Source organism: Trichosurus vulpecula, chromosome 7 (genome assembly GCF_011100635.1).
Source record: "Trichosurus vulpecula isolate mTriVul1 chromosome 7, mTriVul1.pri, whole genome shotgun sequence".
In the NCBI taxonomy this organism is placed as follows: Eukaryota; Metazoa; Chordata; class Mammalia; order Diprotodontia; family Phalangeridae; genus Trichosurus; species Trichosurus vulpecula.
The window spans coordinates 192225979-192238152 of record NC_050579.1 but is presented as its reverse complement, the minus strand read 5'-3'; the positions used below and the strand labels follow the sequence as shown (position 1 = coordinate 192238152).

At 37.0% G+C, this 12174-nt stretch overlaps 1 protein-coding gene across 1 annotated transcript in view; it reads right to left on the bottom strand.

The window, feature by feature from the left end:
• Positions 1 to 12174, bottom strand: part of IBTK (inhibitor of Bruton tyrosine kinase) — an 88819-nt gene that overhangs the window by 48941 nt on the left and 27704 nt on the right. Inside the window, exon 10 of the mRNA XM_036766109.1 lies at positions 4996 to 5173. Within this exon, the coding sequence (XP_036622004.1) occupies positions 4996 to 5173 (178 nt within the window). The remainder of the gene's footprint in view (positions 1 to 4995; positions 5174 to 12174) is intronic.

Sequence of the window (12174 nt, the reverse complement as noted above, 5' to 3'; positions counted from 1 at the left end):
CCTTGAGCTGAGGCTTGGAAAAAAGCAGAAATCCTAAGCAATCAGGAAGCGTCATTCCAGGCATGAGGGGCAGCCAGTTTGAAGGCACAGAGAAAAATAATTGAATTCTATGTGGAGATATAGTTAAAATTTAGGCCACTCTGCCTGGAATGCAGACTGTGTGAAAGACAGCAATGTCTAGTAAGGGTGGAAAGATAGGTTGAGGCCAGCTTATGACACTCGGAATTTATATCTGCTCAGAGACAAAAGGAAATCACTGAAGTTGCTTGAAGAAGGAAGTAATGTGTCAAATTTGAGAATTTTAGAGAAATCATTTCGGCAGCTGTGTGGAACACAGGTGGAGTGGAGAGAGATCTGAGGCAAGAATATCATTTGGGAGACTGTCAAGAGGTGATAAGGACCTGAATTATGGTGGTAGTTATATGTATAAAAAAGGGGACAGATAAGAGATTGTGCTGGAGTTAGATACAACAAAATCTGGCAATTGATTGAGTATGTAAGGCAAGAGACAACTAATAGTTTGGAATTACACCAATGTGGTAAATAAACCAAGAGATCACATTATCTCCATGCCTCAGCAGATATATTCATTAGTTGCTGTGATGAAAAACATTACCAGGATGGCGGCCAACCTTTGTAGGATATGCCTCTTGGAACTTGGGTAGGTCTTAGATAGAAGAAATATCATCCATTGTAGGGTCCATACTGATATCTTTAAAGTCTGACAGGATCTCCTAGACAATGTACGCCACTGGTATAATATTTTTCTTACACTTTATTTTAAAGTTCAAAAATATGTACATATTTAGTTCAGCCTTAGAACATCTCCATTTCAGAGAGTTAAAGATATAATTTTCCTCTTTTTTAAAAAATTTAATTTTTTTCCCCTGATTAACAAGCATCTGGTCTTTCTCAACCCCTCCCCCACTGGGAAAAAAAATAAAAAGAAAAGCCCTTCAACCAATACATATAGTCAAGCAAAGCACATTCCCATATTGACCATGTCTTAAAATACATGTCTCATTCTGCATATCCATTCTATCATCTGTCAGGAGATGGACAGAATTCTAAATTATTGGTCCTCCAGAAGGTTGATCAGTGCACTGATCAGTTCTTAAGTCTTTCAAATTCTTCATTTTTACGATGTTGTTACAGTATAAATTGTTCCACTCATTCTGCTCACTTCACTCTGCAGCAATTCAAAGTGAAATTTGAGCCAGTGTCCACCTTCCCTATTCTTTCCTTGACTGTATATAGTTCTGCTTGTGCTCCCAGCTTGTGTGGGCTAAGTTCTCTCCTTGCCCCATTCCACCTTTTCTTCCCTAGTGCATCATTTTTCCCCCTGCATTTCCTTTCTTCTAAGATCATCAAAACAACAAAAATCATTCCCAGGCCCTACAAGTTATTCAACTCCATCCTAGGACCCCTGCTTATATCACTGTTCTTAGGGAATGTTTATATCTTCCCCCCATTAAAATGCAAACACTTCATTGTTATAGCCTTTTTTTCTAACCACTGGCTTGTATATACCTTTTTATGTTTTTCTTTACTCTTGTAGTTCAAAGTTTCTACTCGGCTCCAATCTTTTCATCAGGAATGCTTGATACTCCTCTATTTCATTAAAAATCCATTTTTCTCCCTGTAGGATTGTCTGAGTTTCGCTGGGTAAGCTATTCTTTGTTTTAACCCTGTGTCTTTTGCCTTTTGGAATACTGTATTCCATGCTTTCCACTCCTTTGGAGCAGAAGTTGCTAAATCTTCAGTAATTCTTATGTAATTGTGAATCTTCAAACTTGAATTTTTTCATTCTGGCTGCTTGTAGTATTTTTTTCCTTTGACTTGAAAGTTTTAATTTTTGGCTGATATTCCTGGGAACTTTTACTTTGGAGTTTCCTTCAGGAAGTGACCAATGGATTCTTTCTATTTTCACTTTTTTCTCTGGTTCTCAGAAATCTGATAGCCAGGTTTTTTCTTCGTTGGTGTTTATTTTTTTTGGTCATGACTTTAAGGAGGTCCAATAATTCTTAAATTCTCTCTCTTTGAAGTATTTTCCAAGTCAGTTGTTTTTTTGATATGAAGCACCTTACATTTTCTTCTATTTTTTCAACGTTTTTGCTTTATTATTTCTTTTAGTTTCATGGAATTATTAAATTCTGTTTGAAACTTTCTAATTTTCAGGAAAACAACCATTAGATTAGGTTTCATATCTCTTGTGCTAAACTGTTAATTCTTTTTCCAAGTCTCACCTCCATAGTTCTCATTTATTTCCAACTCTTTTCTCTACCTATCATTTTATTTAAAATATCATTTTCAACTCATTTTTCAACTCTTATGATTTTTTCTAAAAATTCTGATTGATCTTTTGGTAAAGTTGTGTTTTTTGCTTTGAGATTTGCTTGTAGATGTTTTGGAGTAATTCCTCTTTTGAGTTTGTGTCCTGGGCATCCCATGCCGGACTATAATTCTTACATCTTTTTTTTGTTGTTGTTTTGTTTAGTCATTCTTCCAGCAATCTGGAATATTGCTGCCCTGAGTGAGGACATCTAGGAGAATGCCCCTGTACTGCTAATGAAAGCCAGGTCCACAAAATGCTCTGAGTGATGCTTGGGATTCTGAGTCTATATTCTAGACCCAAGCTTCTGTCCTGGCAAGGGGCTGAGTACAAAATCAGAAGATAAGCTCTGGAAGTCCTACACTGCCAACTATATCAAGACTCTGAGCAATGAGTCCATGATTCCAGGGATCCTGTTCCATAGCTCCTGACTTGGTTACATGCACGTAAGTCAAATTTGTGATCCTGGGCTAAAAAGATGACCCTCCGTAGTTTTTCCTTTGATTTCCCCTGCACTATTTGGTTTGATGTTCTTCTCAGATCACTGCTAGAGTGGTTGTGGGACAGCTTGGCTGTACTACTTTCTCTTACTTCACCATCCTGGCTGCAACCAAAGATTATTTGAAAAAACAGAGTGACCTCCATGCCATATTAAGATATCAAACCTTGACTTCAGAACAACACAAAATAATAATAATGGTAAAACTATATATGGCATTTCAGTGGGTCAACTATGCCTGATCATGAACTGCAGAATGCTACAGATAATTCCAAATAACATAACAAAATATAATTCCCACTTAGTTTTGAAATCAAAGCAATGCCGTATTCACCTTTATCTATTTCATTTTTTAAGAAAAACCACCAGAGAAAAAGGTGTTGACCACAGGAATCCCTTATCCTTCTCTAATGCCACCATTTGGTATTTCACCTCACCACCTCCCTGCAGATGCTACAACACTGTACCAATCTGTCCCTTTTCCCTACTCTCATACTAGTCTTTCCATTTTGAATCAAATCAAGATTAGAGTGGGGTTTGAGGAATCAGGACTGGTTGTGGCAAGGAGTGAACATAGCAGTTGCATTTCCTTTATCCTCTCTACTGCTGCTCCCCTTAACCCCAGTAGTAGCCTCAACTACATTCCATTCCATCTTCTGATCCCCCACTTAGAGGTCCCATGAGACAAATGTCCTTAATAGCATGAGCCCTATTAACTCAGAAACTAAACTTCCTTCAGTCTTTTGTGTACAAGTAACAATTCAATTCTTATTTGTGACTTCCTTTTAGAGCTTTGTTAATTCCCCCATTTACAATCTGAATAAAGTCATCAGAAAATGCTATAAGTGTAGTATGTGACACTTCCTAAAGCAGTCCAGGGAAAGTGAAATAAATATACCTATTTTTAAGGCTTGTAAATAATTGATGAGAAAACATGCCAGAATATCAAGGATTCCTTATAATGAGAAGCCCTAACCATAGGACCCCTTCCCCAACAAACTGACCTCCCAGTTCCTGGTCCTTACCACCACTACCTTTCCCCAAATATACTACAGGTCCTTTTCTTAAAACACTTCCCCCAAACTTCAGGAACTAGCACCAGTAACTTGGTGTTGGCAGAATCCCTGCTCTCACTTTTGGATAGAGCTAAAGAAAGAATGAATCCTTTATTCTATTGGAAAAGAAGGAAGATGTACATCTGACATGCTGAATGCATTTTCCCCCAGAAACATTATTCACAAGGCAGTTAACTACTACGCTTTAGTGCTGCATTACTTGTTAACAAAGATATTTTGTGGCAACCAGCTTGGGAACCTAACTTCTTAACATTGCTTCCATGGGAAAATGAGCTTTAAATACTAAACATTTAAAAACCAATTTTTAAGACAACCCATTTTCTTAAAGACTATGCATATGTTGTATGACTTTTTCAAGGGTGTTGATTACCTTAAATTTTCATTTTGAGGATAATCTTAAAATTAGTTTGTATTTCCTGACATACATACATTAACTGATAAGACCAAAAAAAATGTATAGAATAATACTGGCATGACAAGTCACCTTAGCTTTATTAAGTATATTTAATGATCTAACTACCACAAAGCTTTTAATGTATAGCCAATTAAAAGCACTCTGCAGATAATTGATAAAGCTGCTAATTTACAAATGAATAACTGCAAACTGACCAAAGTATAAAGTTGTATTTTCAATTATCATATTTCTTCCCAAAAAGAGTAAACAAAGCCCATCTCTACTTTTTCCATAATAAACTAAGCATTAATAAGAATGTTATATACAATTGCTTAGTTCTTTTTTAAAAAAAAAATCTATTCTTCGAATAATCTTTTCTTGAAGAGCACTAGAAAAATGGAAGGCAATGTTACTGCTCCGATATATAGAATTTAATAATGTTCAAATACTGGTAAAATCCTACTCTCCTTTTGACTTTCCCCCTAGTCAGAGAACAAAATGGCAAAAAATTATAGCTTCATGAGCTGCTGGTACATTACAACAAACAAATAAATTGCTTGAGAAAATCACAACAAAGTTAAGGAAATGAACAATTTCACTAAAAGGGGAAAATAAGGGAAGAAAGTAAGACCACTTGGAAAACAAGAGCCACTTTTTTTTTATTTAAAATAAGACTCTTTACACGTAAACTGACCTTTCTTTTCGGTATTCTTTTTTCCTTCTTCAAGCCATTTCCCTGTAAATCCTTCACCATCTTGGGTAACAAACAGTATTTCATTCCTATTTAAAGCAATATCAGACATGAAGACCTGGCGACCATAAGCCCATCGACACTGTTTCATGTAGCTGCTGACTGATTTCCAGCAAAACACCTAGAATAAAACCAAAATTCAAATGGATAACAAAGAAATAGATCTGATCAATCCAAACCTAAATTTTATAGGAATTAAAGAAAACATCTTTGAAAAACTTTAACTAGAATATTCAAATTTTCATTTTAGCGTAAAAAGAATACAAAAGGAGGAAGCAAAAGAAAGAGAAAAGAAAGAAGGAAAAGAGGGAGGAAAAGAGAGCAGGAGGGAGAGAAGGAAGGAGGATTCTGGGCTTTCATCCCATCATGATCACTTGCCATCCATCTCAGCTCTAGCAGCATGGGTGTGATGACTTCAAAGACTTTTGCGACAAAGGCAAGCTAAGAGCCAGACCATAACAAGACAGCAAAAGTAAGGAAGTGTGCCCTTGGGCCAAGATAAAATCTTTTCTCTGTGACACCTAAGTCTGGGCAGAGACCATAGTCCTCTGTCCCAGAAAATCATCAAGCCATGAGCAAGGCCCAAGATTCTCTTTGTCTCAGCAAGCAAATGATTTTGAACCAGAGCACAAAATAAGCAAGAAGGCAAGGTTCTCAAATCACTCAGCCCTCATCAGGTACACTAGTCAGCAGCAAAACCTAACCTGGAAAGGTTTCCATCTATGCTTACATTATCAATACTGAAAGGGCTGTGGAAAAATAAGAAAACTAAAGCACTGCTGGTGAAATACTGAAGTGGTCTAACAACTCTGGAAAACAACTTGGATTTATGGAAGAATAGTTATTAAACTTGACCTACTGATTCCACTCCTGGCCATAAGCCACAAGGTCAAAAACAGAAATAAAGATCCTAAGTATCACCAAATATTCGTTATAGTACTTTTTTGTAGTTGCAAAAATAATTGGAAACAAAGTAGGTATGTATTAACTGGGCACCAGGTGGCACAATAGATAGAATTCCAGGCCTAGAGTACGGAAGACTCATCTTCCTAAGTTCAAACCTGGCCTCAGACACCTACTAGCTGTGTGACTGACTATAGGCAAGTCATTTAATCGTGTTTGCCTCAGTTCCTTTATATGTAAAATGAGCTGGAGAAGGAAAGGGCAAACTACTCCAGCATCTTTGCCAAGAAAACCCCAAATGGGGTCACAAAGAGTCAGACAAGACTGAAACAACTGAACAAGAACTCATTAACTAGGGAATAACTGAACTGTCATACATGAATATACTGGAATACTAGTAAGTCATAAGAAAAAGTGGATATGAGAAATTCAAACATCATAGTGAAGAAGTTATAGTAAAAATGATGATTGTAGGGAACTATAGATTTCTAGGGGTGGTCGAGACCCCAAAATACCTACATGCCGGGTCCTGCCGAAAGAATTCGACTCAAGCCTTCTCAGCCAAGGAAAAAGACAAAGTTTATTAGGGATTCGCCATAATGGGCTGTCTTAAGAAATCCCCCCTCTTTGTCACGCCTGTTTTCACAAGTGGGCCAGATTCAACCTACTGAGCTAGAATGAACCTGAGCACCTTCATGGAGGCAAGATGGAGATTATACACACAAAGATTGTAGGAGGGATTGAGGGGTGGTCTGGGGTGACTAGAGGAGGGGTTTAGGGAGGGTCTTGAGGGAAGTCTAAGGAGGATAAGGTGGGGTCAGAGTCCAGGAACCAAGAGAATGAGATCAAGGGCAGGAAGTTCCTGAAGGAATATCAAGGTTGGGAAGTAACTGAAGGCATGTATATCTAAAGTAACAATAGAGGGCAAGGTTTAGGTAGAGATTTGGGCCTAATGATAATGTGAGGCTATAGTCTCTGGGAAGTAACTGAAGGCATGCATATCTATAGTTAACAATAGAGGGCAAGGTTTAGGCCTAAAGATAATGTGAGGCTATAGTCTCTGGGGAAGGCCAGATCTAGTTGGAAGATTCAAGGACAGTTTAAGGGGGCTCCCAGAGACTGTATTCCAGATTCAAGGGGGTTCCCAGAGACTGTGCCCTCATCAATAGGAAGACAATAAATTGATTTAAGAGAAGCAGAAACAGGAAGACAATGGATATGATGACTATAGTAAGTTAATTAACAAACTTTATGTACCTGCTGTGTTTAAGCATTTCTAAGAATGGGGGAAAACACAAACATGCACAAAAAAGTTTCTGTCCTCAAGAAGTTGGCATTTTATTGGAAGATACAACATAAATACATTCAAGGCAATCTGTGAATGGTTGAAAAGTACTAGGAGCTAGGTGATCAGAAAATAATTCATGTGGCCCTTGACCTGAGCTTTGAAGGAAACTAGGGATTCTAAGAGGGTGGAACACATTACAGGAGTAGAGGGCAGCCTGGGTAAAGGCACAAGAACACACACGATGAAAAGGCAGTCAAAATTGCCAATCTCGGTCCCAGAGAATAAACAATGAAACGCATTCATTTCCCTTCTCTTAGTACAGCGGTGAGTGAAACAATGGTAGTAGGATGTTGCATGCACTATCTGGCACGTCTTGTGTCAGTTGTTTTTGCTTAACTGTTTTTCTTCATAAAAGGGAGAGTTCTATGAGGGGGTCGGGGTAAGGGATAGGATACATTGACAAATGCCTAATTATTATAAATGCATCATTTAAAAAGTAAATGGAAAAAGAGGAACAGGACTAATTTATCAAGTCTTTTTTTAAAAAGCCAAATGAAATATAAGAATCTTGCTATATTTATATAGCTATATATATTTATTCTTGGATTGCCTTTACACCTTCTTTTATATCCCACTCTCAGAAAACAGAATATATTTTATCGTGTTAGAAAACAATTTAGCTGGCATAGCACAAAGTGGCCAAAATATTATATTTTTTCCCCTTTTATGAGGCTGACATTTAATATAAAAGTACTTGTAATTCAGGGATTCTTAAAATTGTGTTCATAAATTTGGTTTTTAAAAACTATCTTGGTAATTACTTCAATGTAATTGGTTTTCTTTGCAATCCTGTATTTTATGCATTCAAAAACAGTATTCTAAGAAGGGGTTTGAAGGGTTCACTAGACTGTTGAAGGGGACCATGTTACAAAAAAAGGTTAAGAACTCTTGTCTTAATTAGGTATAATCTTTTTTCAAACACCCATGGATCACAGCAGACCACATGCCAAAAGGAAGAGAGAAATGTAAAGTTGTTTTTTTTTAAAGTAAGTATGCACAGAGAGAATAGGAACTGTATTCTCCATATTGATCAGTTTCTAAAACACAATCTGTAGAGATCTCAAGAGAAAACAATCAACTCATTTACGCTAATGGAAGGGGGGGGAGAGGAAAGTATAGCTAAATCTATATTCAAACGGCAGCTATACAAGGAGTACAAATTGGAGAAAACCTTCCCCCCAAATGCATGATAAATATAAGCTAAAGAAATAGCCAAAGGACATAAAAAAGGGATTGGAGTGCCATCTACTGTCCAAAGTAGACACCTAAGGTAACTTCAAAAACTGCAATTAACTACATTAAACCTGTTCCTTCAAATACTCTAACACTTAGGATTAATTAAAAGTATAAAATAAAGCTAATATTTCTCATACTTTCTCTTTCCTTGAAACATTATTACAATTTCTAGGTTAACAGGGAATTTTAGACCAAATTATTAGGAATTCATCTTTGGAATGCAATCAGTGACACATTAATGTAAGCATAACATTATCACACTTGACTGAAGCCCTACATAACTCAAGGAGGACAGTTTACAGAACTGTATACCAAATTCTGAAAAAGAGTACTAGAAAGGACAGGATACATTTTATAATCTTACTCCCATACCACAAATCTATTATAGAAAAACTAACGTAGTCCCAGAAGATGAAAGAGGTAACTTCAAAAAAAAATCAGTTTTTACACAATATACCTAGGTGGCACAGTGGGTAGAGTACCAGGCCTGGAGTCAGGAAGACCTGAGTTCAAATACTGCCTAAGACACTTAGCTGTGTGATCCTGGACAAATCATTTAACCTCTGTCTTCCTCAATCTCTTCATCTATAAAAATGGGGATAATAATAACACCACCAACTGTCAGGGCTCTTGTGAAGATCCAAATAGATAAGAACACACAACACTGTGTATGGCACACAGTTCATATAAACGTTAGTACATCTGAGCTACGGAGAGCTATACAAGGGCTAAACAGTCTTCCGAGTTGAAGTGAGGATCTTAGCGCTCTCCTATAGAAATGAAAAAAGCGCCCTTTCTCCCACACACTGCTTCATGGAAGAGAGGACAGGTTAGTTCATCTACTCATAAGCCAGGTTTTTATTCGGACATCCTCTCTAGATCTTTTGGTAATTTCAGCTTCTCTCTCAGTACCTAATACAGTATACACAAAAGACACACAAAGAAGGCACTTAATGTTTATGGACTGACACTGACTGGTTGCTCTCTTACTGAACTACATAATAAAAAAAACCTTTAAAATTCAGGTCCTGGACCCAGGTAAGGTTCAATAGGGGCATTTTATTGTTGGTTTACATCAGAGACCAGTCCATTCCTAGAATGGAAGACCATAAAGAAGAACCATGCCAGGAATTAGTATAAAGAAAATGGGCATTTTTAAGTTACACTTTATAGTGCTTACTATATAATCAACCAGAACTAGGTAATCAATAAACATTTGTTAACTGAACTCATTCTTCTCAAATTAGGTCTCCACATATACTCTAAATGTATATAGTTCAAATTTAATTCCAAAGCCAAGTATAAAAGACTTCTAAGTTAAATGTTATTTTAGCTTGTTTCTGACTCTCCTCTCCTTCCCCTCATTACTGGAAATAACTTAGAACATTCATCTGAAAGTATTTTGAACTCGGACTCTATAAGGTTCATTTGGATACAAAACTGAAAAATGAAGTTGAGTATATACAGAAAGTATACCAGTAGGTGGAGCCATAAGGTTAGCACTTCAACTTTTAAAACTCCAGACAACAAAAATAGATGATAATCCTAAAATGTGCTTCATTTCCATCATTGGAGGAAAAGAGGCTCTATGAAATTACAGAACAAATCATTTTCCAGTAACCATAACTTTCTTAGTGTCATTCATGTAAAATATGCATGTGTAAATATATAGTTGGAGTGTGTGTGTGTGTACGTGTGTGCACATTACGTGTTTATCAATGGCATTCCCTGAACTGGTTTACAAACATTTTAGCTCAGAGAACAAAAGTCAATATTCTTCCTACTTAAAAGAAAATAAAGAAATATTTTTCCTACTTTCCTTGCACTAATTCTAAGGGACTAATTTGAATTCTAAATATGAAAGGGTTCATGGTATAATGAATGGAGCTGGCTTTAGGTCCTTCCTCTGATACATAATGGCTGACACTGGGCATGTCACTTAACCACTCAGTGCTCTAGGTCAGTGATGTCAAGCACCTAGCTCAAGTGTGCCTGAGATTAAAATATAACTCAGAAATATTTAACAAAATAAAACACGTGTAACATTTTACAATTAAGTCACTATGTAGCCTTCACAGATCCTTATGTACAGTTTAGTAGTCCCCATTTCTATTTGGGTTTGATACGACTGCTCTAGGTAACTTTAAAATATAAGTCTTAGAGAAGATTTTGACAGAGGAGGTGCCAATGTGAATATGTAGGTTCTTCATCTGGAGGTTCTTTATATCAATAAAATCACAGACCTAGTACCTGTACATATCTCCTATCGACATGATTGTACCACTATATGCATGTATGTGTCTGTGCACATACTACTCTGGCAAGCCTTACCAACCTGCTAACACAGAGTAAAAAATATAACAATGGCCTGTATGCCTTTCATCAGAAGACCAGCTTGGCTAAGGTCACAAAGGCTCAGAAAAGGTTAACCACTAAGAGATGAATTTGTTCGGCTAGCACAACTCAGGAAGACCTTTTGGTAAGCTATGGAGGTGTTACAATAGACATTGGTAGAAGAAATATCTGTGTCTACGAAATCAAGAAAGTTGTGAAGTATTGAAATAAAGTTATTTACTAAGTCAAGAATAAAAAGTAAAGAGAAAGAAAGCCATAGCATCACAGATGTAGAGCTGGAACGGACCTCAGAGCTCACCTAGCTCACCAATTCCCTCACCTTCTGGATAAGGAAGCAGTGCCAGAAAGACTAAGGGATTTATTCAAATTTACATGGGCAGAAAGTAACAAAGCAAAGATTCAAAACCAGGTCCCTAACTTCAAATCCAGCATTCTTTTTACTGCAACAAACTGTCTTCAAATTTTTGTGTGGGGTTTTTTTTTCCCAGAGCTACCAATTTATAATTTTTGCATTTAAAAAGGCATGTTAAATGCTGTTTTACATTTATGAAATTATTCTGATTTAGGCAAGGCTACAATATGGCTTTCAGGGAATCACACTCAAAATGCCCACAATTATAAGACAGCAAAGAGGCTATTTTAAATTAGGATTCAACAAAGCAGTACTGAGTAATATAACAGCATGTATTGGTAATTAAGGTGGGACTTTTTTTTACTGTTTTCTGTTTTAGAATGTTAAAGTAATCAAGTGCCTTTGATTAAGTCTTGCTAGGTGCTAAGCCCCAGGCCCACAACCTTTTGCTGATTGAGTGTGAAGCCTTCAAGCCCTAAAAAGGGCATTTAAACTCAGAGGTTAGCATTTTGTCTGGGGCTGTCACTCACTGGAAGAGTGTCCTGTGATTTGACTAGACAGACTCTGGGCAGCCATTGTTAAGAGCACCCCACCCGACCCCCACCCCTTGAAAACCTGGATGTTGGTGCTTCTCTTTTTGGTAACTATGTATGTGATATCTTAATCAGACAAAGCATATCTACTGAATTTTGTTGTTTGCTCTGTTTATATTGTCTCTGTTTGTAATTTCTGTTTGTATTTGTTCTGAAGTTCAGGGTGCTGGCTTGTCCCCCTGAACTAAGAGAATGATACATGTATGTTTGATTAAAGTGAGATTGTTAACCCCTTAAAGTTGCTTTCCTTAGAAAAGCAGGTCAAAGGACCTGTACTAGCAGTTCTTCTTGGGTTTTACACCTCAGTAGCTGCTGCAAGCAACATTGTTGTTACA